The sequence below is a fragment of the Bactrocera oleae genome, chromosome 5 (genome assembly GCF_042242935.1).
Source record: "Bactrocera oleae isolate idBacOlea1 chromosome 5, idBacOlea1, whole genome shotgun sequence".
In the NCBI taxonomy this organism is placed as follows: domain Eukaryota; kingdom Metazoa; phylum Arthropoda; class Insecta; order Diptera; family Tephritidae; genus Bactrocera; species Bactrocera oleae.
Window position 1 is genome coordinate 54,774,292 of NC_091539.1, and position 26,974 is coordinate 54,801,265.

Here is a 26,974-nt window from a genome sequence, read left to right on the forward strand (position 1 = left end):
ACGCTTTAACCACCATAGCAGTTTGCTGCGCTTAATCGCACATAAAAATAGCTGTTGGAAGGTTGAAGACGCGAAATACTGAACCAATATAGGGGTAGATTAAGCAACATTAGCTTTCAGTGATTAAATAGTGCAATTTATTGATTTTTTATGACTTGAGTGCTATTTCAACTATATCACTAAAGCTTGAAAATAATATGAAATTAATTAAAAAATATGTTACAGTACACAAATGTGAAACTTTCAGAAATTTTTGTTTCTTTAAATATTTTGGCTTTTATTTAAATATTTTAGAATGAATATTTTTAGTAGCCAAACCACTGTATTTAGAATTTTAGTAGAAAAAATATAGAGAAAATTAATATTTCGAAGCAAAATTTTTTCAAATAAAATGTTGGCTTATCTTATAAAAAAACTTTCACATATAATATGTATACATTTTTAGATGGCAGCCCAAAAAACGATATTGACATTAAAGCGTTCTACATATAATCCGGTTTTGATACTCACAGACATTTGGTCACCTTATATTGAGTGTTATTTAAAAATATAATCTTACCAAATTCTTAACTGATAGCTAACATTTATACCTGAAAAAAGTTTATTTGCTACGCCAAGTTTATTACACCCAGAATGAGGAGTTGGAGTTCTTATAAAATGTATATAAATGATTAGCGTGACGAGCTGAGTCGATTTAACCATGCCCGTCTGTCCGTTTGTCTGCAGGTACCGAACCCAGTCCCTCAGTTTTTGAGATATCGATTTGACATTTTGCACACGTCCTTTTCTTAACGATACATTTATCGAAACAGCCTATATTGGACCACTTGTATGCTGACTTATTAAAAGCAAGCCGTTATATAGAAATTTTATTATTTGACAAGGTATCTTCACAAAATTTGGCACAGAATATTGTACAAAGCAACGCTGTCATGCAAACTGACCGAACAAACTTAAGTCCTTGTATTGTAAACCCTTTTACTTATCAAGATATTTTCATGCAATTTGGAATAGATCATTATCAAAGGCATCGCTATAGTCTCCAAAAAAAATTATTCAGAAAGATCGATCACAATCAAGATAACTATCTTTTTATATCCTTATGTACTATAAGACATGCACCTGTGAAGTCTTTTATATGTTGTTTTTGTTTATATAAGTAATATTTGTAGTTGGTAACTCTGAAAAATATACTGTCACGATAACCATGTTAAATAGCCGCTATTGATACTAGTGTGAAACAATTAGTGAATATAAATTAAATAAATACTTCTCCAACCAAAAATTATCTCCCAACTGGAATTGTCATAACCAAGAATCAACCCGCTAGCTAGTTGTAAGCGTGCCACAACACACCTTAATTAATGCCTTTGGTGAAAAATGTGTTTAATTAATAGTGAATTTCGCTTCAAGGTTTTGTCCGAACATCGTAAATGGGGGAAACACAGCCCGTTGGCTATTTAAACTTTCATTTTTCGCAACAAATCTACAAACACTCATACACAGACAGTGTTTATATATATATAGAAGTGTACAAAGACAAAGACACACATGCATTTGCTTAATTCATTAATTGGCTTGTTAGTATTCTAAGCGTATTCTGAGCAATAACGACGACGGGCAACGAGCTCCGACCACTGGGCACTCGTGTTGGTTTTTGTAGAAATTTGTTGTTGCTGCGGATGCTACATTTTAAAGTTTGCTGCCTGTGCGATGTTATACAAATAGTAGTAGTAGAAGTGGCGCATACACACACACATAGACATGCAGACTTGAAGGTCAGCGGTGTTGCGAATGTTTTGCATAATTTTGTGGATATAACGACTTCCCCTATTTATTTATATACCCAAGTGTATATATATGTGTGTGTGTGTTTGTATGTATTTTGCAAGGTATGTAACGCAAGTGGTGTGAAGCGCAGCTGTTAAGAGAAGCTGAGTCGCAAAACTTTTCCAAGCGTACAGAACTCTGATTGCATTAGTTCTTAGCAAACTATGCAGACTCGACTTTGGTCAGCCGAATGATTTTTGGTTCAAAAGAATCTTAGGTTCACAAGAATTTAGGTACACACAACTAAATCTAGATTACGTTACCAACTTGAGCGTTTTATAACGTTCGTTGGCTCAAAAACTCGAGTTTAAGGTTTTGAGTTTATGAAAAAATAACAAGTATTTTAATTTGAGCGTTTATTTAGTTTGGAATTCAATTTTATATATTATATTTTAGGTAAATTTTTAAAAAATACAATATTAGCACCATAAAATCGGGTGAGATGTGGCGTTTTATCAGCAAAATTACATACCAGAATCGTTTACCGACTACCTGCACACTGCAGTGTCTTCCAAGCGGCGATCACAGTATTTAAAGAAAGCTTTCTTGTTCTGACAAAGAGTTTGCTCACAATCAGAAATATATAATATTTACATGTACAAATAGCCAAGCAGCTTTGAAATCACTAAAGTACTCCTAGGGTTTCATCAAAGATAGTGAAAAAATTTCTTGATCTCTTAGTGGATCTAACATCCTATTTCATGATATACTTGCTATGAGTTCCAGGGCATAGTGATATCCCTGGTAACGATGAACCAAACAAACTAGCCTGATGAGGTAATGCCCTACAGCCAGAATCCGAAAAATAGGGAAGTTATCTGTTGTCTCTGGCTACTTGGGCTATTTAATTGGAAAGCAAGTTAAAGTTGTGTCTCGGTGGAGTCAATCCCTAACTTGCTCAGTAAGCAGGCAAACTTTTAAGTTCAAAAGGAATGACATAAGAACTTTAGTAGGAGTGCTAACAGGTCAGTATCTAATTGGCAGATATGTTATGCCAGCAGATTGGGAATACCATATAGTGACTAGCTGTAAGGAGTTAGAGGAAGAAGAGACTATAGAACATCTTTTATGCGAATCCAAGGCTTTGCATAGGATAATAATCGCAAGTATGGGTCGAGGGTTTCTTGACGAGGTCTCGAAGGTTGCGCAATTAAAACTTTTTGTACCGATAAGCTTCATCAGGAGTACAGAGTGGTTCAGAGCGGATATAATGGAGTAAGGAGATTTTAGTCCGTATGGTTTCACCATGGGCCTTCTAAAGGCCTTGGCGTGTCATCAGGCATACACTCTACCTACTCACCTAACATCATAAAAAAGGTGATTTAAAGCAAGATAAAGATTTTTAAATATTTTATTTGTGAGTAGTGTTTAACACTTCTACGTATATTATGCAAGGCAACTGGTGAATAATTGTCCGTTAAATGGCCTGGCTACTATATCTGGCTTTAGTACTGCGTATCGCAACTCAACTTAAAATTGACAACATTGCTTAAAGTTTAGGTGCGGTGTTGGCTATATGTAAAGCTCCTATAGGTTTGAGTTTCAGCAAAATGTATTATTAAAAGCAGTGAGAAACATAGTTCGGCAATGGCTTTCAGATATTTATATATTTATTACTGTGTTTCAGATTTATATTTAGGTTGGACAGCATATAAAGATTATGTTGAATATTTAACAATTTTAAAAGGGTAGAAGTAAAAGATTGACATCATAAGGTAACTTTGTGGTCTACATATTTTTATGAAAATTCGGGGAACCGAGAGAATGAGCGGAAAAAAATATTTCTAACAATTTTTTAACTGAGTGAGATTTTAAATTGACTTTAGCCATAAAAGAATTGTAATACTTAAATTTATCTAAACTGTATCTCAGCAAAATAAAAAATCCTTTAATGAATTGCAGTAGGTGAATGAAATTTAGCCATTCTAAATTTTTAGAGGACTAAAAATAAAATATTTTGCATTATTAGTAAAAGTCACTATATTTACACTGCTCGTGCATATTCGAAGCTAACCAAATGGAATGAACGGCAATTGGCAGAAAATTGCAACAAATATCAAAATTACCGGCGCAAATACCAAAATAGAAACAAAAACAAACAAAAAAAAAATAGCACATCGCAACAGTATAATATTTCATTGCTGTAATATGCAAAATAGTGAAATAATATACATATTTATAAACAAGGTAATTTAGGTAGTGCCGCCGTTCAGGGCCAAAATCAACCAACTGACGAACCCGCAAGCCGGCCAGCGACTCAGGCAGCTATCCACCCACCAAATTGAGTGCCAAAGCTCATAAATTTTCCAGTTGGCAAACAAGTGCAACTACAGTGTGTGCAAAAACTGCGCGTATACATTGCATTACATAAATGTAAAACATGACACTAACATTTTCATAAACATCAACAACAACAAAGACTTACGACCGCACGCTGTGCAACCGCACGGCTCGACGTGCCCCTCAGCCAACGCTTTGTAACGGTACGACAGAGAACGTGTCGTGGGTGCCAAGAATTTGGTTTCGCTACAGTGCACTTTGGTTGTTGGCATTGTTGTTGTCGTTGTTGTTGCGCATTTTATTTATTTTTAATCAAGCGCAGCACTTTTACCAATTTCATGCACAAATAAAAATAAATATTGTAAATGCAAACTAATTTTACATGCGTTTGTGTGTAAATATGTTTGAGTTGTGTGTAAGGAGAAGCAAATAACGGCTATTTTGGAGCTTACTGAAAAACTTATAATAAATAATTAATGAAATTTAAAAATATTCACCCAAAAATTAACACATAATATTATAAACATATATCTACATAGGTGCATAGCTATATATGTATATGTGAATAGATAACCTTCTTTTATAAATAAGTTACTCACTAGCCCGGGTAATTTTTTTTACTTGTTTCATATATACTTGTAGTACAACACAAACTCGCGATATCTTTTCCAACGAACATTTATATTAAAAAAGGGATTTGTTTGTGATGAAAACATAATTGAACAAGTAAGGAAGGGCTAAGTTCGGGTGAAACCGAGCAGTTTGTAATTCCTTATATACATAAGGTATAAGGTGGTAAAGTAAGGGAAGGTTTTCGCCCGATTTTATCCATTTTGGCCACAGGATACATTGCCTTTAAAAAGATACGCTCTGTAATTAGAATGATTGATATATTGACTGATGTATGCGGTATATGGTATCAACTCACAGTTCGAAAATTTTAAAATTAGAAATACGGGGGCTAGAGAAAATATTGACCCGATTTTTCTGTGGTTCAAGAAGGCATGGGTGAAAGATCTAAATTTCTGAATTTCGATAATATATATCTGACAGGTTGACCAATATTTTCGGTAAGTAGTCAGCCGCAGGCACTGAGGTCCATATATAGTTGGTAACTGGGACTATTATACTCTGTAGCAACATGTTGCGAGAGTATAAGAATATAAGACACAATAAGATATTTTATGTTTTTTTAGGAAGTAAATCTAAAAAAAAGTTTACACGGAGTTGGCAATTTTTCACATAGCTGGGTATAGTCTTTGAACTAGGATTTCCTTTATATTCGCCTTCGACTTAACATTTCTGTAAAAACTCAAGTTAAATATTTATTTCAGTTAGGTTGTTTAAAAAACTTGGAGTTTACAGTTCAAAGTACCATTGCCATTTATTTTTACTTCAATGTTTTAAGTAGTGCTGAAGGCTAAAACAGTAAAGTTGAGCTTGTAATCCATGCAAATACGAGAAAAGTGTTTACAACCTTTATATTATCATTTAATTTTTAATATAATAACTTTACAGTCATTAAACATGTTTGGTATCATATTTTTTCACTGTATTGAAAATGTCAAATCGAAAAGTGCTGATTTGCGGAAAGCATTAATTGTTTGTTTCTAATTGAAGAAAAGTGCTGCAGAGTCGCTACGAATGCTTGTCGAGGCATATGGTGATCATGCTCTATCAGAAGCAGCATGCAAAAGATGGTTGCAACGGGGCAGAGCTATAGATATAGATTTATTTTAAGAAGTATTAACGGAGAAAGTCATGAGTTCAACCGGGATAACCATTAACATCGACTGTAGAAACAGATCGATTCGATAATGATGCAATGCTCTGTATTTGGTGGAATCTGAAGGGTGTATTATATCATTAGCTTCTAAAACCTGGTGAAACTGTTAATACTAATCGCTACAGATAACAAATGATCAATGTGAACCATGCATTGATAGAAAAACGAACAGAATGGGCCAGAAGATGCGGAAAAGTAATTTTGTTACACGATAATGCATCTGCACACAAAGTAATATCGGTTCAGGATGCAATCAAAGTACTTGGCTAGGAGCTGTTACCGCACCAGCCGTATTCATCAGACTTAGCACCTTTCGATTACGATTTGTTTTCGGGCTGAGCAGCAGAAATCGAAAATTGGATGTCTGATTGGTTTGCTTCAAAATACGAACTTTTCTATCGGCATGGTACCCACAAATTGCCAGAAAGGTGGTCAAAATGTGTAAAGAGCAATGGTTAATACTTTGAATGAATTTCTTTTACTTTCCCATTCAAAATTAGTATTTCAATTTCACAAAAACAACCGGTACATATGGTAAATTTCAACTGGCTGCTATATGACATGGTATGGTAGTCCGATCTGAATAATGTAATGGGAGTGTAATGTTGCCTAAGAATTGTAATCTATGCCAAATTTAGTGACGATACCTTGTTAAATGGAAAAGCTTTCTATACAAGTACTTGATTCCGTTCGTTCAGTTTGTATGACAGCTGTATACTATAATAGTCGGATATCAGATGCTTCGACAAATGAGCAAATTCTTAGTGTGAAAAGTACGGGTGCATAATTTGAGATCGATGTCTCAAAAACTGAGGGACTGATTCATATATATGCAGAGTGAAGGGCGGACGTGGCTAAATCAACTCTGCTCGTCACGATTATTTATATATACAATACTTTATATCGTCTCCGAAGTTTCCTTTTTGGTGTTACAAACATTGTGACAAACTTAATGCGACTCCTAGAATATTCCAGGAAATACTGGAAAAATGCTGTTTTTGAATGTAAAGCAATACTATAAATATTGAAGCCAAAGTTCACTACGTAATTTATAGAAGATTTTGAATGCGCTGATCTTGAAGGTTGCGTGCGAGCTTTTTTGATATACTTTTTGAGTTAGCTAATTAAGAAATAATGTTTCTTGAGAAGTTAATAATAACATTGGGAACTTTTTTTCCGTTTAGTGTTTGATTGGCATTCATATAAATGGGAGAACGTAAATTTTTCTGAGAGACCAGAGGAACTTGTGCTAATTTTCCATGTGGGACCTCGACTATATAATTTTCTTCTTTTATATCCATAAATGTTGATATGATCGCTGCCTTCTTTTCATGAGACCTGTTAACACTTAATCACTATCATTATTGAAAATACTTTACTGATTTGAAAGGAGCTAACTTCTTGCCTTAAACAACAGCACGAAACTCTATAATATAAAGAGACAATAATCGTAACATATTAGCATTTAGAGGGAATTAACCGAAAGCCTATTTTTTTCGCACACAAATTCATATTGAATAAAGCCATTTTATCTCTCTAGTTTACGGGAAAAAAAATACTTTACTTCGAAGAGCCATACCAATAGTTCCTACAGAGAGAAAAGAAGAAAAGAAATAGTCATACGAAATTTGCATTTAAAAGCAGAATATAAGTACTTTTCGTGAAATACTCTTTGTAATGTAAATTAAAAAATATATAGAAGAACATATAATTCGCTATGTCTCTTTTAGTCTACTATCAATAGTGATATTCAATAATTACGACTCTCAACACGAATTCTAATGATTGCGACTTCTTATTGGAGACATATATACATATTTTTTCGATTCAGAAGCTGTTTTTCCCAAACAATTTACAGTTATTGGTTCTAGCGTATCGAATTGCTAAATAACGCATAATAAACAACTTAATTTAGTTCCCAGACTTTTTGGGAAAAACGCATCCAAGCAATGTCCAATACTAAGCCATTCCACATATGAATATACTTGCAAGTATATACCAATATAATGGATGATGAAGGGAATAATTCAGTTATGCCAACCTACAATTTCGTTGAATATTTAAAGTTATGGCGATTGCTGGCTGGGGAGAACGCGAGGAATATAAAAAGTAAAATATAAATATATTTATTCCAAATAAGAAGAATGTCGTATAGGTGAGTGTAAACGGGATAAGATATGTAAGGCAAACCGGATATGGTGCAACATTGAATGATAGCCATTGTAGGTCAGTTCATGAGAAAATATTGTTGAGTGCAGCGAGTGGAATGAATGATGGCGTTGAATGCGCTGGACCGCATGCAACGAGACGGAGACGAAGCCGCTGCAGGCTGGCGCAGGTGAAGTGCAGCGCTGGCGAAGGCCGCACCATGCATATGCAATTTTAATTAATTTTAAAAAGTGTACGAATGCTTTATTTCCATTTCCATTTTACGCTTTTTATTTGTATTTATATTTATTTGAGTTTTTGTTTTTGTAAATATTTTTGCATTCACTTTTAGGCGCTTTGTTGCTGCGTGCAACGCATGGCATGCAGTGAAAGCTCGGGTTTATATAACACGGCGAAATTGGTGAGCGCATGGACAGCAGGGGCAGCGGCGTGTGAGGTAAGAAAGCGGTGATGGCACAAAGCGGGCATACACACACACACACACACACGCATACAATTGTATGCAAAAAATTTTTGGCAAACCAACGCGACTCTTATTTTGCCTATAAATAATGAAAAGCCAACAAAATGCAACGTCATACACGAGCAGTTACATACATGCATACGCACGCACACAATACCACCGGGCTGACAGGGAAAAACAGTGAAATTTATGTTTTTCAACGCATATCTGGCGCCGTATTGTCTTGCCAAGGCGCTGGCTGCTGGCCGGCAACCAATGTTCCTGCCGACAAATTTTAGTAATGCATCAGTGGCAGTCAAAAAGTATGTGGCATGCAACAACGAGCACTTATATTGTAACAACAACAATTGCAATAAAAACGTGTTATGTATGTGTCTACGTGACAGGCAGCGCTGGCTACCAAGCCGTTTGTGGCTACTGCAACTTCCGTTGTGATGCTGCCACTATTGTTGGCATCATCGGCTGCTGGTTGTTACTGCCTGACTACTTGCTTGCCTGTTTGGCTGGCTTGTCGGCCTGACTGCTTGACTGGCTGCCAATGTGGCTGCAGTAGTGATAAAAAATTCAGTTCAAAAATTATGCACTCTTCCACTTCCGGTTGTCACTGTAGTTGGTGGAAGCCCAGTGGTGGTGGCGCGTTGTAACTGCAAACATGACAAACTGTGCTGTTTCGCCATTAAAATTGCAAAGTGCTGTGTTTGCTTGTAATTGCAGTTGTTGCAACTTGTTTTCGCGTGAAGTTGTAGCGTGGTAGTTGACGTCACACATAAATTAAGCATACGATCCTTTTGGTCGTTATCATAAAAAGGTGCACATTTGAGCTTCTGCACTTGGTACTTATAAGAAAGTTCCGCAGCGTATTTGAATGCAGATATGTGGTTATTCGAAAAATATCCCAGAAGCGATAGTGATGTAACTTTAGATTCGGATGACAAATGAAAAAAGTTTGTATTCTTTACTTTTAATTCTCTTCTAAATTATTAACAAAATTTCTTACGATAAAAGTGTCTTCCGACTTAAGTCAAAAAGCCACATCGGTTACTTTGAATTCTCAATTTAAAGCATACATACACATTGATAGGTTTATATGAAAAATAAATATGTCTTTTCATGATATAAAATAGTAAACTACTATCAAGCAGTTAAAAACTGAAGTTAGAGCTAATGGAAAGAGCAAGGTTGTATCAACTTCCATTTTTAAACCAACCATGAAAGAAGCAAGCAACGCTCTTCATAATACCTGAACAGTTTGTTGACAACTCCTAACCCGCATCATTGTTGAAAGCCTTTTCCGATTTATGAGGAGCTCCAGACTTGAGGTTTAACAGCTGTACAAACTCTAGAATATACAGAGCAATAATCATAGAATATTTGCTTCATAAGGAAATTGGCCGAAAACTCCACAATCAAGTGAGCCCTTTTACCTATTTAATTCACGCCTGAAAATGTTTTACTTCGAAACGTCATATCAATAGTTTCTACAGAGCGGAAAAAGAGAAACAAAGAGTCATACCGAATTTGCAACTGCTTCGAAAGGTAAATAAAAGTGTTTTCCCTATATGACTTTTTCGATTATAACTTGAAAAATAGCTTTCTAAAAATGTCGAAAACTCTCTTTCAGAGACAGTCTGCAAAAGAGAAGTATTTTTAATGTGTAACAATACCTTAATTTCAGCCTGACAATTAATACAGTTGAATAATGCTCTTTTAAGTCTCTGTTAAGTTTCATAACTGTTAAAATTTCGGATTTGAGAGCATTGTTTCAATTTGATCTTTGAACACGCTCGAGCTAAAGCCTATCAGATATCTTAACATCTATTGGTTCTAGACCCGAATACTATTAACTTATTGAGTACTATAACTCAAGCAAGCTACAAAACTCGGGCAGAAAGCAAAAAATATTTTATTAAAGTCAATGTAAATTTTGCGTCAATAAAAGCGAAGAAAAAACACCAACTACGGGATGCTACAATTCTAATATTCAAATATGTCTGCATGCAGCTGTATAAAAATAGCAAAAACATTATTTTCTAGAAACTAGAACATAAGAGTTGTTTGACAGTATATAAGATCTAACAAAAAGAAATCCATAATTTTTCAAATATATAGCTTCAGTAATCTATATATCGTTAAAAAATAAGATCTCGTAATAAAGAGACATCTCAATCACTTTTGTGAATGCTTGACTCAGTATTGTTGGAGCACGCGTCAATAATGACGTAGTTTGGGTATCGTCGAATAAATTCCGGTAATTTTGCTGCCAATCATGCACCACGATCTGGAAGGCCAATTGTTAAAAATACGTTAAAATAATAGAAATAGCCGAATTCCACTGCCATGTGAGCACTGTTTCGATTGCTCAGTAGCTAAACATGGCGCAAAACCGTGTGGTGCCATTTATATAAGGCTGTATAGAAAAAGAAACGTGAACTATTGTGTCACACGTGTTAACGTAAGCAAATCTCATGGACCGAATTTCCATCCGAAAATCGATTTTGAATCGCATTAAAAACGATTAATTTCTAAAGCGGATGATTACTGGTGATGAAAAGTGGGTCAATTACGACAGCGTCAAGCGAAAATTGTCGTGCTCGAATCGCGCTGGGACGGCGCAAACGTTGATGAAGCCAGTATTGACGGTCGAGAAGACTTTGCGGTGTGTTTGCCATTGACAGGATATCATCTACTATTAGATTCTCCCCGACGGCCAAACTCTTGATTCGCACCTTTACTACGAACAATATAAGCATCTGAAGGCACAAAGAGCCAGCTTTGAATAAAGATAATAGGAGAGAAATTGTGTTCCACCAGAACAGCGCAAGACCATCGATATTGTCTTGGCAAACTTGGTTGGAAAATTCTTATTCATCCATCTTATTCATTCGGAGCTGGCACCAAGTGATTACTAGCTTTACCTGTCTAAGGCGCATGATTTTTCTGCTGAATACCTCGCCTCAAGAGAAGTTTATGAATATTGACTCTCGCAGGTTTTTGACAATCGAGACAAGCGTTTCTATTAGAGTGGAATTCTGAAATTGTGCCTGTTTGACTTAAATCAGATAATTTTAAATATGCTAAATAAAAGCCTTAATTTGATGCAAAAAATTGATTTCTTATTAATAGATCTATTATTTTCTATTAATTTAAGCTTAGAAGACCAATTGTATGCTGCTTATTACTGGATGCCATAAGTTAAGGTTCATCATCAAATAAACTTAGAGTTGTCTTAGACTTTCTCCTTTTTATGAACACCTCTCAAAATACGAAAAGTAGATACGGGTGTGTGACTACGCTAAAGTGTTATACTTAGTAGAAGACTTGGGTTAAGCAATGCGAGATTTCAGTTGGCTTGTTTGAGTTATAAGCAATCTTTAAAGGTATCTCTAGCGAGTATTGATTTCATTTAACATTCTAAGTGATCATCACCAAAAATAACAAAAGTTTTTAGTTTTTAATTCGCTTACACCTAACTCATAACCTATTTTTAGGCGCGTACACATGTTACGCGGCACTCCAACGAAGAATGACGCCTGTGTGCATTTATAGCTGACACGTACAAGCACAAACGCATATATCTTTCTGTGAACGAGAGTATTTCAGCGCATTGAAATGTGGCGTGTTAATGCGGTTGTGTCGAACATACTCGTACACAACCATATATAACACATACATATGTATATATATGAATATACGTGGTAGATATAGAGCGTGTGAATGTGCAAGTATTTGCAACACTAAATTTAGCAAGTGTTTGGCATCACATCACGTGCACACACACGACTGCATGCAGCGGCAACGTAAAAATGCATGGTACGTAGCACCGGAAAAATGTGGCAACGAACAATTCCATTTTTTCTTTGTTTTTGTTATTGTGCAAAAATTGCTTTTCACTTGCAGCAGGTGCGGCTAGCTTTGACTCGCCTCAACTCGACTTAATGCAGCTAAACTTAGTTTGGCGCCAAAAGTGTGCAGAGTTATACGCGCGCACACATAGAAGTGTGTATGCGTGTGTGTAAAACTATGTTTGTATATGTGTATGTGTGTGCCTATATGTTCATGTGTGCGCTTGCATCGAAAGCTGGCAATAAAAATGTGCGCAATGCCACTTTTAATTTGAAAATTTTAACGACCATAAAAGCTATGCGCTTTTGTGGTGGTGCTGGTGATGGCAAAAGGCAAACAAACGGTAAATGTGACAAAAGTGATGTAGAGACTTGCAGCAGCGTAATTGCTATGCAGTTTGAAAGCGTTTAGCTCACATTGTTTCTATTTTTATGACTATTAGTGCGCTTTTTTATTGTTTTTGTGCTAAAATTATCAGCAATTTTTATTTCAACTTTGCCAATTTCGACGAAGCACTACGCTGATTATTTCACTGTACCATATATATGTATGTGTGTGTGCTGTATTTGGCTGCCACGCAGTCGCCAGTGTCAGTTGACGCAGCAATTGAAAGCAAGAGAAAAAATTCGCCACTCAAAGCGAATGGAAAGCTTACGAAAAAGAAACAGCAAAGGATAAAAAACTTAAAAAGGAAATGAAAATGAAGCAAATGAAAAAAAATTCGTAAACTTTTGTGCCAACTTTTGACCGCATTTTGACGCGTTTCCCTCATTGCTGCTGTTGCATGAAAAATTTATCACACGTTAATTACTTTTAATTTTCGGCTTTTGGCACACACATACACATATGCACATTTTCGCTAAATAACCGTTGTAAATACATTGGTGATCCTGGTGTTGGTGGTGAAACGTGCGACAAAGTGCAAAGTCGGTGGCGTACTCACTAGCGCTCTGGCTTAAGTTGTAAGCGTAGCGCCATTACTCACACATAAATACATATGCATACATGCACACACACATATACAAGTACATGCGCAGTCACATTTTGCGCATTTTTTGTACATTTTCCATTAACCCACCGGTCATGCCAAGGGGCCTCTGCTATGCTTAATCTTTGTTGCTGGTTTTCTCAGTGCTTTTGTTGAGCAAAGAGGTTTTTAATGTTACGTATGCTAACTTATAAAGTGTCGCAAGTCAAAACAATTTTTTGAGGCCGGTCACACAACAAACAAGAAAAAACGTAAACTTCGGTTACACCGAAGCTATAATACTCTTCACAAATATAACATAGTCCTTATCTGTTATTTTGCCAAATAAACTATGCAAAATTTCGTGAAAATATCTTCTCAAATGAAAAAGTGTTTTATACAAGCTCTTGATTCCGATAATACAGTTTGTTGGGCAGCTATATTCTTAGTAAAACGATCTGATACATTTTTTTGAAGCTTGTATCATCGCCTTCGGTAATAATCCAAGCCAAATTTCTTGAAGATATCGCGTCAAATGAAAAAGCTTTCCAAACAAGCACTTTATTTCAATCGTTCAGCTTATATGGTATAGTGCTATATGCTATATAGTGGTCCGATATCGGTGGCGGAGGAGAAAAGGATGCGTGAAATATTTCATACCGATATCTCAAAAACTAAGAACTAGTTCGTATAGTTACAGACGTACGGATAGACTGAGTGACTGACGGGCATGACTATTAATTTTGTCACGAAGTTTTTAACTTCCAGAAGGAAACGTTGGAAACCCTCTAAAGTATGGTACATATATATAAAAGATCAGTGTGACGAACTGAGTCGATTTGACCATGTTTGGCCGCAATCTCGAACTAGTGATCACCGTAATCCTGTTGGGAAAAATGTAGAATGCCAAAGCAGAGTGCAATAACTACCAATCGGTAGAAAGAGGTTATAAATACTGGTACAAAATACTTAAAATTACGGAAAACTTTCTTTCAATAGCCAATATTAATACTTCTGTCTGGTTTTCAGGCGTTCAAAAAATGTATTGCAAAATGCAATAACTATTTAAAATTACTGGGTAACACTAGATGTTAGATTAAGGCTCATGCGTATGGTATATTATGTAGTCTCTCTAATTCTGCCACACAGCGATAAAAGCTTTTCTCTTTTCGACAAAGTACCAGCTCTAAGCCCTGGCTGCCGAAACTGCAGACGCAAAAGCATGAAGCATATAAAAAATCTGCAACCCCGGATTATGAGCTCTGAGAAATATTCCGCTTTAGATCATCTGGGCTTCTTAAGTTTAACAACACTATTTTTTTTTGTTTTGTATTTGATGTGAGTTGTGCCATTTTCAAAGTTAACGAACGATGAACATGTACTTACACATGTGCACTCGTGAATTATGCCAACGCAAGCCGGATACGTAATTTCTTGTGGGAATTACCTTTTGGTTTGACTAGTGGAATGTCGCGAAATTTAATTTTTTTTTTTTGACCGAAAAGGTAAGTTGCGTTTGCCGAGTAAACATAAGAGGGAAAATTACAAACAAACATTTTGCCACCATAAAAAATGAGTAAATAAAAGTGTTGCTTTTGAGATTGGGTCGCGACATTAATTAACCCAGTCAACGGGTAAATGTGTCGAGGTGAAGATAAGCCCAAATGTACATAGGTATGATATTATGTAATATAACATATATTTAATATTGTTAATCTAAATACACGGTTCACCAAATATCTCCCCGTCAGAATTACCAGTCTGTGTTTTGAATTCCAAATTTTTCAACTGACAAAACTGCCGCATTTGGAGTGAAGCTAATCCTCAAGTGTATGTCGAAACACCGTTACATTCAGAAAAACTGACTGTTTGGTGCGCTTTATGGGCTGGTGGAATCATTGGTCCGTACTTCTTCAAAAACGATGATGACCAGAACGTTACAGTCAATAGGGATCGGTACAGAGCCATGATTACTAACTATTTCATTCCTGCCTTGAACAACCATCATGTCCAGGAGCTGTGGTTCCAACAAGACGGCGCAAGATATCACACAGCTCGTGCCACAATCGATTTATTGAAAGACACGTTTCGTGACCGCCTAATTTCACGTTTTGGACTTGTGAATTGGCCTCCATTATCTTGTGATTTAACACCGCTAGACTACTTTCTGTGGGGTTACGTAAAGGTTTGGTCTATGCGCATAAGCCACAAACGCTTAACCATTTGGAAAACAACATTCGCCGGTGTTATTGCCGATATACGGCCACAAATGTTGGAAAAGTCATCGATAATTGGACGTCCAGATTGGACTACATCCGAGCTAGCCGTGGCGGTCTTATTCCAGAAATCTTATATAAAAGGTAATTTCACAAGATTATCTTTCGGATAAATAAAATTCATGTCAATTGAATAATCTATCGTTGTTTTATTGCAATTTAAAAGTTCTATACCTCTGAACCTTTACAATCGATCAGTCTCATAAAGCCTTCGAACGGGGAACTTATAAGTGCGGAGTATAAGATTTAATTAGATTACATTGCAGTAAGCTCAGTTAAGTTTCAGAGTAAGCTTAGGCTAAGTAGAAAAAAATTGGCTCAAGGCAAGGATAATAAGAGATATGATAAAACGGCCTTCAGTGAAAGACATAAGCTTACTTTACTTTAGAAATTCTGTTTTATATTTGCTGTTTGTTAATATATTAAGGAATAAAAAGTCAATGCTGCACCAGACCAGTAACTACTGCATCTATCCAACCCTTATAGTAAGCCAGCTTAGTAAAGCCTCCTTTTGCCATAGAGCCGCAGCCATTTGTAATAGAACTGGCAATACCAATTAGAATGTTTCTATAAACGGCAGGTCCACCATCGTCGCCATCACAAAAACCTGCTGCTTGTGGACTGAGGAGGCACAGTACGCCAGGGTCCACTGTACCGTTAGCTTTAGCGCATTCTTCATTCTTCAGAGTTTTCAGTGTTTTAGTGTACCTTAATATATCAGAGAGTGGGCCACCTTCGTATACACGACCCCAACCGGAAACAGCAACCAGCTCACCTGCTGGTACATCCCAAGTAGTAATCGCTACAGGTTTTATGACATCGGAGTAGTTGAATGGTGCTTCTATCTGTATCAAAGCAATATCATTACTGAAACCATACAGCGGGTGTGTGATAACAGTAGAAACTGCTCGGATTTCGCCGCCATTGGTGCGGCTCACAGTGCCCGCTTGTACACTTAGGGTGTTGTAATCAATGCTGCAAAAAATATGTAATCTTAATTATGCTTCTTCTTAAGTTTAAGTATTATCAAATCATACTAGTAGACACAATGTGCTGCGGTAACAACAAATCTTTTAGATATCAACGCGCCACCACAAATATGTTGATTATTGAGACGCACGGATACTTGATATGGGAATTGTCCTAAAGCAGCAAATCCCCCGCTGACTATTCGAGGACTCGGTATCAGTTCCGCGGAGCCGTCTTCGTTTTGCGTGGCATTAACAACCAGACAAAAAGCTATAAGGAGCTTTATAAAGAAGCTGCGATAATCCATATTAAGAAAAGTAAACTGAATTGCTTATTGCTTCAACACGATTTATATAGAACCAAGACTTGAAGACACGTCGGCAGTTCAATGAAACGCGACGAATTAGGGTCATTAAAAAGTGATTAGAATATTGTTGAATAAATCCAAATGTAATGTATTTGATACCCTCGCAACATGTTGGACAGAGTACAGTAGTTTTGTGGACTTAATGGTTCTTTGTAACACCTATATATACCAGGTGCGTTCCAAAGTAAACAGGACTTTAAAAAAAAAAATATTGTTTACTTTGGAACGCATCTTGTATATATGTTATTGTATGTATATGGAAACTGATTGGAATGCAGAAAGCGACGAGGTGAAAAACTTCATCTACTTTTACCTTACATTTCCGGTGATATTTCCAACGCATCAAGTGATTACGAAATCCGGGAGAGCCCCGTATTCAGCTGCACCCGAACTCAGATCTACCTTACTTCTTTATCTTTGAGACTATTTTGTTTTTGATTTGTGTTAAAGTTTTTTGTAATTGTTTAGTCTACTGTGATAAGAGATGTGAAGGGACAAAATAGTTGTTAATTATAGTTTAGATTTCCTTCACAAGACAACTAATTTCTATCTCAGCTTATATTCAAATCTATTGCGCCTCTCTAATATAAAGATCTCTTATTGAATTAAAAAAAACTGCAAGACATTTGGTAGTAGCCAGCAGTGTCCATGAATAGTGATAGTACTCATACTGCTACTGATAGTGACAAATTAAGATTATCTAGGTATTTGAAGTAAGTGCTGCAAAAAGTAGCGAAGTCCTTTTCCACTGTGTTCGTAGGGGGATTGATGGGTCGGGTAGGCACAGTTATAGACAAAAGAGAAGAGCATGGAGAAATTAATTCCTGAAAGTAGCTTTAATGAGCTAACTTGAGTTCATTTGGCGATGTCGGTGCATTTAAATTAAACAATTTACCAAAGCTTAGTAGAGAATAGTTATTTATAGAAGGACCAGAGAGAAAGAAAGAAATAATTTTCTTAGAATTAACTTATAGTATTAAGTAAGACTGGCCCGTTGACGCTTCATATTAGGCTTTTAAAAATTTAATATAGCTTTGATAATTCATACTTAGGTAAGTAAATTGAATCGTTCAATGCTTCAACACGTAGAACCACGATTTCAAGTCACATTTCAAGAAACGTGCTGAAGAAAGGTCATTAAAAAGTGATTAGAGTATTGTTGAATATATTTAGCAATTAATGGTTTTGGCACTCTCACACTCTGTTGCACAGAGTATAGTAGTTTGGCTCACTTAACTGCGACACGGCAAACTATTCACGCTCGATATGGTTTGAAATGGCAGGGTGAGGTGGACATAGTTAGCTTCTTTTACTTTACAATTGCCACATATTTACTATGCTTTTAATTATAACGAATTTCCATAGCATCCAGTATTGAGTTACACTCTACTTTACTGCTTTATCTTTCAGAATATTACATTTGTTTTAAATACATATGTGTTTAATAAGTTGTGTTTACTTAAATATTTTACGTACTGACTGAGATAAGAGCAGTCGTGTGACAAATTAATATTTAATTACTTATTGAACTTAGATTCAGAGCAATAAAATTCATGTGTAGCTGGCGGCAGCATACAGTCCGAATCACTGCGAATTTTGAAAAAACTTACATAATAATTTCTATTTAAGATATTTTATACATATTTCATATTTTTGGTATATTTATAAGCTATTTCCATGAGGAGATCCTAAGTATCTTAATACAAATTGTAAATTATCAAAATAATGCTCCGGAATTGTTCAGATTTCCATTTACGAGATATCCAATTTATTTATCTCAGCTTATCTTCAAATCAATTCTGCCTACCCGCCTTCTCTAAAGATCTTTTTTTTAACAGTAGGTGCCAAATAGACTCCTAACCACCAAGTTCATAAACCTTCTAGTGAATAGCAAAGTGGCAGTTAAGGCTCCTTTAAGTGTTTTTTGAAGCATTGGACCCTAGAAGAATACCTCCGTTTTAGGAACACTAGCAACACAGGGCATACTATAAAGTTACTTTGGTGTAGTGTTGATGTAAAGTTGAATTCGGCGGAATGCAGAGCATGCGCCGAGTATGATGAAATGCTGGAACATTATATTTGCAAATGGCCAGCATTCAGCTGCCTGAGACGGGTTATCTATCATGGCTCCCAATGTTCCAACTTAAGAGACATTGGGTACCTGGGGTGGAAAAAATGAAAATTTTTTACCAAATCCACTGAGTTGCTGGAAATGACTTAATTTGGTTACCACTCGGGAACATAATGAGCCTAATGATAGCCTAAGTACGTACAGCTATCTGCGGTCTGCCGCTTCTTTCTCGGTTATCTCTTCAACCAACCAACACTGATTGTGACAAAGCATGATCCTTTATGTGTTTGACGGGTCATATATTCAAGACCGAAATGGACAAGAAATGAAACTGTTTGTTTTGCTTCAACTTTGAATTCGGTAATCTAGACTTTGTGAAAGAATTTCGAGGCGGTATTCAATATAATCTAAAACAAGAGGAAGCTTATACTAGGAACAATACCTGAATCTACTTTCAAGATTACACCGAGTTCTACTAGATCAAGCTAAGTTAGCTACTAAATTATATCTAGGCTAGATTGAATAAACACTGCTTAATTAGAACAAAATAAGTTTTCTTTTGAAAATTTATTTTACATTTCCTGTTTGTAAATGATAAAATATTAATCATCATTATTATAGGCACGAATAATGTTTTGTATCCAAGTATAATATTTAGACACCTTAGTAAAGCCACCCTTTGTAGCAATGCCACAAGAATTTGCATTATAACTGGCAATACCAACTAGTATGTTTTTGAAAACGGCTGGTCCACCATCGTCGCCATCACAAAAACCTCTTCTCTGAGGACTAAGAAGGCATAGTGTGCCAGGATTAGTTATACCGTCAGAAGCCGCGCAGTCTTCATTCTTTAGAGTTGTCAGTGATCGGCTATACAATAACTGAGTAGAGAGCGGACCACCTTCGTATATGCGACCCCAACCGGAAATGGTAACGGATTCTCCTACCGGTACATCCCAAGCAGCAATTGCTATTCCTTTTACGACATCGGAGTAGTTGAATGGTGTTGCCAGCAATAGCAAAGCAATATCACTGTCGAAACCATACTGAGGGTGTATGATAACATTAGAAACTGCGCGGGATTCGCCGCCATCGGTGCGACTCACAGTACCGGCTTGTACACTTAAGATTTCGTCATCAATGCTGCAAAAAATATGCACTCTTAATTATGCGTCTTTTTTTGTTTACAGATTCCGAAGTCATACTTGTAGACACAATGTGCTGCAGTAAGCACAAATTTTCGAGACACCAGCGCACCACCACAAATATGCTGCATATTTACCCGCACGGATACCTGATATGGAAATTGTCCTTTTGCAGCTGTTTGACCGGTTAATATGCGAGGACTCGGTCTGAGTTCCGCGGAGACATCTTCGTTTTGCGTGGCCTCTGCTACCAAACAAACGGCTATGAAGAGCTTTATACAGAAGTTCCGATAATACATACTGAGCAAATCAAATTGAATTCCTCATTCATTAAGCACCGCTTATATGGAAACAAAATTTAGTGACACGTCGCGTGTTTAGTGAAATATGCAGAGAAAGAGTCATTAAAAAGTGATTAGAATATTGTTAAACTAATTCTAGAAATTAATTTTTTAGTCGCGCAACATAGTGAAAATATTATGGCAGTTTTGTTCACTTAACAATTGTTTGTAGCACCTCAAACTAATCGCTTTAGACATGAATTTATCTATATCAAACTGACTGGAAAGACGAGACGTTGTGAATGCGGTTCGCATCTTTTATGTTGCAATAAATAATATAATTCTTGATCCAGCTAACAAGTGTCATCACATTTTCAAGAAATAACCAATTCCTATTCCAGTGCCATCTTGCTCTGAATGCTATTGAAAGGATTCCACAAGCAAGAATGTAGTGGAGTGAAAATTCCAAAATATAGGTTATGAGACAATGCAAGGGTACATAATGGCTAACCAAGTGGAAAGTTAACATATAAATAAAACAGAACTAGTTTTGTTAATTAGGAAGTATAAAATCACAGATATTTTCTTCATTGAGGACTGTGAACAGGGTTATGCATTTTTTCGACGTTTTATGAGGATCTTTTTGTCTAAATCTAGCAGTTTTTGATATTAAAAAAGACTAGCGTTCACAGCTATTCAAGTGGGATCCCTAGTTTTCTTTGGAGCCAGGTTCAGCTGTATTACTTGAAGTCAATGGTGCATCCATCTCATGATCTCTTATTTATAAATTTTATAGAGATGGAAAGGTCAGCAATAGAACCGATATGTAATATAAGCATACAAAGCAGCTGGATATTTTTAATTACAGAGAGGTTACGAAAGTTGTCTTAACAGCAGTAAATGGCTATGTTTTCCTACGTATTAAAAGCAAGCATCACTAATAGTCAAAAAATGTAGCTTTTTTTGGGACTGCTGAATTGGATTGTCATTGCTTTGTTTAGAGAGGATATTCGTATTTATGGTAAACTTTTTTATATAATATAATCTTCTTTCTGGAAGGTTACGACCTGTACCTGTGTAACGTATGTTATTGGTATTAGCTAGCGGTTATACAAAGAGTAGACTTCGTAGTCTTTGAACTAACCCGACTATAAGAGATTTTGCCTATTCTGTAATATTTGTCAACCAACTTACTGACATTTTCAATTAAGGCTTTGAAAGCTGTGGAAAGACAGGGATAAGCTTACTGTACCAAGAGGAATACTTGACTTCCAATAGAATATGCTTAAGCACCTTAAATAAAATTAAAATTTCTGCGCTTAAGAACTATATTTTATATTTGCTGTATTTAAATTCATAAAACCTTTAAACGGAACTATTCGGCACTTAGCCGTAAACTACTGCTTGTATCCAAAGTTTATAGTAAGATGCTTTAGTAAAGCCACCATTTGCCATAGTGCCACAAGCATTTGCATTATAACTGGCAATACCAATTAGAAGGTTTCTATAAACAACGGGTCCACCATCGTCGCCACCACAAAAACCTCTTCCCTGAGGAGTAAGAAGGCATAGTGTGCCAGGATTAGTTAAACCGTCAGAAGCAGCGCAGTCTTCATTCTTTAGAGTTGTCAGTGATCGACTATACAATAACTGAGTAGAGAGCGGACCACCTTCGTATATGCGACCCCAACCGGAAATGATAACGGATTCTCCTGCCGGTACATCCCAATCAGCAACTCTTATTGGTTGTATGGCATCGGAATAGTCGAATGGTGTTTCCAGCTGCAGCAAAGCAATGTCATTATCGAAACCATACTGGGGGTGTACGATAACACTAGAAACTGCTCGGAATAACCCGCCAGCAGTGCGGCTCACAGTGCCCGCTTGTACACCTAGGAAATTGTGATCAACGCTGAAAAAAATACATTCGTTTTTTATTATCCTTCCTATACTTTGGCATGAAGCTCAACTCATACTTGTGGACACAATGTGCTGCAGTAAGCACAAATTTTGGAGACACCAACGCGCCACCACAAATATGCTGCTTATTTACGCGCACGGATACTTGATATGGGAATTGTGCTGAGGCAGCAACTTGACCGTTTAATATGCGGAGACTCGGTCCTTGTTCCGCGGATACATCTTCAGTTTGCGTGGCCTCTGCCACAAAATAAAAGGCTACAATGAGCTTTATAAAGAGGCTTCGATAATCCATTTTAGAGAAAAGTGAAATGAAGTACTTATTGATTAATCACGCCTTATATAGGGCTAAGATTTTGAGACACGTTGCAAGTTCGGTGAAACGTGCCGAGAAAAGGTCATTAAAAAGTGATTAGAATATTGCTAAAATCTAGCAATTAATGATTTTCATACTCTGGTAACACGTTGTACAGAATGCAGTAGTTTTGTTGACATAACGGTTGTTTTGAATACCTAAAACTCTATACGACAGATATAAAGTTATATGAAAGTATCAAACTATTTTGGAAATATCAAGACGAAATATAGAACAATTTGGGGTCGTAACAAATAGCAACTCTGTGCTATATAATTATTTTCTAAAACAGTTCAAACTTTTTCTATCTCATATAATATGTACTGATATTCTTCCTTCAGATTGACTTTATACCGATTGGCTTCCAGATGGGTAATCTGATGGGTAGTTAATTTAAAAATTAAGTAGAATATGGAAGAAATGTTGAATTGTTAACCTAATGTTATTAATAATCATTTTGAAAATAAAAGAGCTTGGGTATCGATGGAGCATCAGGGACGAAAATTACATATAATATGATGATGTTACAATTTAATTGAATTGATTGCGAGGGATTAAGATCTGGTTAAGTCACAGCTTAAGCTTTCACACACTAAAGCTTCCACAAGGAAGCGAAACTCGACAGTTAAGTTGGGTTTTACATAAGTGTATTAAAATTTAAATGATTGAAAACAGTCTGGTACGAAAAAGGAAAAACAGTTTATATGAGGATTGTTTTGGAGATCGAGTTGGTTTCTCCGACTAAAAAATATAGAAACATATAAGTTCTTGGTTTCTGTTAGTTTGATCACTCCTCAGCCGTAAGAGCTTATCATAGACGACTTTTAGCAGATTAGTGATTATCTATATGGCTTCTAATGATATCTCGCACACATTCACGGTTTCTTATTAAATTCACAGAACTGAACATGGACCCAATACGACAAAAATAATCTAAGATATTTATTTATATGAAAACTGACGACTATTTTTTACCCTAAACCGGATAAATTAAGTTTGCAACGAAGTTTGCTACACCCAGAAGGAAATATCGGATACCTCATAAACAAATATATATATATAAATTATCAGCATGACGATCTGTGCCGACTTAGCCATACCCGTATGTCTGTTTGTACGTTTATCAGTTTATAAGCGAACTACTTTCTCAGTTCTGAAATTGTGCACATATCCTTTTCACCTTGTATGGAAAATTTTAGTGTTTGACAAAAACTCTTCACGAAATTTGACATGCATTATTATGCAAAGCAGCGGTACACTCTCCGAAAAAATTGCTCAAAACGGACCAGTATAGCACATAGCTCAAATCAAATTCTTGTAAGGAATCTTTTGTATTTTATATTATAGCTTCGATGCAGGCGAAATTAAAGCTCGGTGAAATAATTGAACTGATGAAAGTACTGTGTAATTTCTATTTAAGATTCACGCAAATTTATGTGTTATGAAACCACAGTTATAAACAAAACGAAAGTTGCTGAAAACGAAAAGTCCATATCATGAAAGTAAGAGATTGGTATGGAAAATAATGCCAATAATAATTTTAATGAAAGGACTTAAAGACTTGTTTTTCCTTTCCCAGTAGTGATAAGTAGTCTCATTTAGATATATTTCCCCATTTCAGAGAATTCGCATTTAGTAGAATACCATTATAGCTAATGATCCTTCCTAGATCCGTAAATAAAGTCAGATACATACAAAATTAATCACATTGTCTTGGTCGCTGGTTTCCTTCCATTTTTCGACCACTTCACATGAAGGATAAGAGATAAAAGTTGTAAACCAAGGTGTTGAATACAGTTGAGCTTTATTGTTTATAAACTTGTGTTTCGTTCCAAACTGCTTCTAAAACGTATTTGCAACTAACCACCTATTATAATAGGACACCTTGGTATAACCGTCTGGCGCAGAAGAGCCACAGCCATCGGAATAATAACTGGCGATACCAATCAATACGCCTTTGTGTACGGCTGGACCACCATCATCACCATCACAGAAGCCTCTATTTTTAACCTTAGAAAGACATTGTATGCCCGCATTAATGGGACCGGCTATACGAGCGCACTGTTGATCACTTAAAACAGTCAATTTGCGACTATACTGTAATATTTCGGGGAGTACACCGCCATCAGTTAAGCGACCCCAACCAGTAATGGTAACCTCTTCGCCAGCTGGTGTTTCAGTAGTAGCCAATGTTATTGGTCGTATGACATTGGAGTAGTTAAGTGGTTCACTTAACTCCAGTAATGCAATGTCATTATCGTAATTGTAGTTGGGATGTGGAATTACCCTCGCTACTTGGGAAATAGTACCCGCTTCGGTGAGATTTATCGTACCGGCTTGTACAGTAAGGAATGTTGGTGAAATACTGAAAGAAATATATATTTCAAGTATGAGATGACTCTATAGCCGTTGAATGAGTATATTTTACCTGGCCACACAGTGTGCTGCAGTAACAATAGTATTTTGAGAAATCACAGCGCCACCGCAAATATGTTTTCCGCCTACACGTACAGATACCTGATAAGGAAATTGACCCTCTGCAGCGTTACTACCGCTAACGATACGTGGACTTGGACTTGGACTTTGTATGGCCTCGGCCACCAAACAAACGAGTACAAGCAAAGCTATGTAGAAGCTTGGAATTGTCATATTGATCTTGATATTTAATTGCTCGAACCCACGCTTTATATATGCTTCCACAGTATGTGGAAATATTTAGAAAAAAGCTCATTAAAAAGTGATTAGCTGGTTCTTAAAGCATTATGTCAGTCTACAAATTACTAACTAATTAGTCCGTTAGCTTATCGGGAAAGTAATGAGCTTCGATTTACAATACGCTGTGCGAGCAGACAAGAGACTCAGTCCATATAGTCACTATGGGAAGCGATCCTATACAGTGAATACAATGTATAGTAGACATAGCAACAAAATTTAATAATGTACAAGTATAGATCATTCCCCTGATGCTGATCATCTTTAGATTTCATCATTAGGCAGATCTTTCTCAAGCGCTTGTTCTTGTCGTTTAAGTGTTGAGTTAATTATTATCTCGAAATCTGTAAGATCTATGTAATATAACCGCCGGGAAAGACATGCAATCAACTTATAAACGTTTACGGACAGATTCTCACGGAAGGGGAAAAGTGACAGAAGGACACCGAAAGTTTGTATCAGGTAATTTAGGGACGTTCGAGTGCCGGTGATGTGAGGCCACAATGAAGACATTTAGCAGAAATTTGGATAAGGTGCTCTAGGACTAAAAATAAATTGCAAATTCTAGGCGGCTGGTGAATATTTAATTTGGTAGAGTTTGCCGAGAAGAGTAAGGGATTACTTTCGAAATGAATTTTCAGTATTGCAAAAGCCGATTGGGAGTTGTGAGTATATTTATCGCAATTTTCAACGACAGGCCTCCCGACGCGTGGTGCATCTTTGACATCGAAATTACCGGAACGGAACCTAACAAATCACTTTTGTGCTACACGTTCGTTTACAGCATCGGACCCATAAGTTAAATTAATTTTTTCAGCCACTTTGGCTATAGCGAATTTTCTCTTTGCTGGTGTCCATCTTTGACGAGCGCTAACAACGTACTGAGTCAACCAATCGAAAAACTGTCAAAGACAAACTTTTAGCGCGAATAAACACGTTTTCAGCGCCGTATATGCGACATGATGCGACAAAATGCGACACGTAACACTAGTACTATGGACAATAACGCCATCTCTTAGATAAAAACCGAACGAACTTTTTACTTGACCTAATATATAGTATATCTACATAGGTATATACAAATACAAATATATAATAAACAATAAGTAAGGAAAAGTGAAGTCGGGTGTAACTGAACATTTCATACTCTTGTAAATTGCAAGGATCAAAGGCGGGGAAAGATCTTCAGGTTCAGCGGTTTGAGAATGAAAATGAACCCAGCAAACGGCAGGTCCAGCCCACGTTCGACGGCACAAATGTTCAACGATATCGAACCTACACTATCGCAACCGATAAGGCATATGATACACTTGAGAGGATGTTTTAGAAATGAATAGATTTGCTAGCTGATGGTGATTATGAAAAAAATATCACTAAAAATTTTATAATCCTACCTAAAACTATACCTAATATATGATAAATGATAGCAGTTTTTGTATTTCTTGTCAGCGCAAGAGGCGCTTTTAAAAGGATGCTTATAATATGAATGCTTAGAGCTCACTTTTATCAAACATTAGGAACATATCTCTGTTATTACATA

The 26,974-nt window shown here is 36.3% G+C and overlaps 4 protein-coding genes across 16 annotated transcripts in view; all 4 read right to left on the minus strand.

Annotated features, from left to right (window-relative positions):
* The window catches only part of Sh (Potassium voltage-gated channel protein Shaker), a 392,327-nt gene that overhangs the window by 134,338 nt on the left and 231,015 nt on the right, over positions 1–26,974 (minus strand). The window lies entirely within an intron of this gene.
* On the minus strand, positions 15,989–20,491 carry LOC106615668 (transmembrane protease serine 9). The gene is made up of 4 exons (XM_036376304.2): positions 20,227–20,491; positions 19,626–20,164; positions 16,652–16,913; positions 15,989–16,589 (listed from the first exon to the last, which is right to left on the minus strand). Exons 1-4 carry the CDS (start codon positions 20,463–20,465, stop codon positions 16,052–16,054), a joined length of 1,578 nt encoding a protein of 525 aa, XP_036232197.2. The 5' UTR covers positions 20,466–20,491; the 3' UTR covers positions 15,989–16,051.
* LOC138855545 (serine protease SP24D-like) lies at positions 21,758–22,687 on the minus strand. The gene is made up of 2 exons (XM_036376306.2): positions 22,424–22,687; positions 21,758–22,359 (listed from the first exon to the last, which is right to left on the minus strand). Exons 1-2 carry the CDS (start codon positions 22,660–22,662, stop codon positions 21,834–21,836), a joined length of 765 nt encoding a protein of 254 aa, XP_036232199.1. The 5' UTR covers positions 22,663–22,687; the 3' UTR covers positions 21,758–21,833.
* On the minus strand, positions 24,510–25,399 carry LOC106615681 (serine protease SP24D). The gene is made up of 2 exons (XM_014231998.3): positions 25,151–25,399; positions 24,510–25,087 (listed from the first exon to the last, which is right to left on the minus strand). Exons 1-2 carry the CDS (start codon positions 25,369–25,371, stop codon positions 24,565–24,567), a joined length of 744 nt encoding a protein of 247 aa, XP_014087473.1. The 5' UTR covers positions 25,372–25,399; the 3' UTR covers positions 24,510–24,564.

Bases quoted from the DNA above. Each gene is read 5' to 3' on its own strand.
- LOC106615668 (XM_036376304.2), bottom strand. From the start codon at position 20,465: ATGTATTATCGGAACTTCTGTATAAAGCTCTTCATAGCCGTTTGTTTG. The intron at 20,165-20,226 runs GTATGACTTCGG...TATTTTTTGCAG, and splicing joins GCAGCACATTGTGTCTACAA to CATTGATGACGAAATCTTAA. The intron at 16,590-16,651 runs GTATGATTTGAT...TATTTTTTGCAG, and splicing joins GCAGCACATTGTGTCTACTA to CATTGATTACAACACCCTAA.
- LOC138855545 (XM_036376306.2), bottom strand. From the start codon at position 22,662: ATGGATTATCGAAGCCTCTTTATAAAGCTCATTGTAGCCTTTTATTTT. The intron at 22,360-22,423 runs GTATGAGTTGAG...TATTTTTTTCAG, and splicing joins GCAGCACATTGTGTCCACAA to CGTTGATCACAATTTCCTAG.
- LOC106615681 (XM_014231998.3), bottom strand. From the start codon at position 25,371: ATGACAATTCCAAGCTTCTACATAGCTTTGCTTGTACTCGTTTGTTTG. The intron at 25,088-25,150 runs GTAAAATATACT...TATTTCTTTCAG, and splicing joins GCAGCACACTGTGTGGCCAG to TATTTCACCAACATTCCTTA.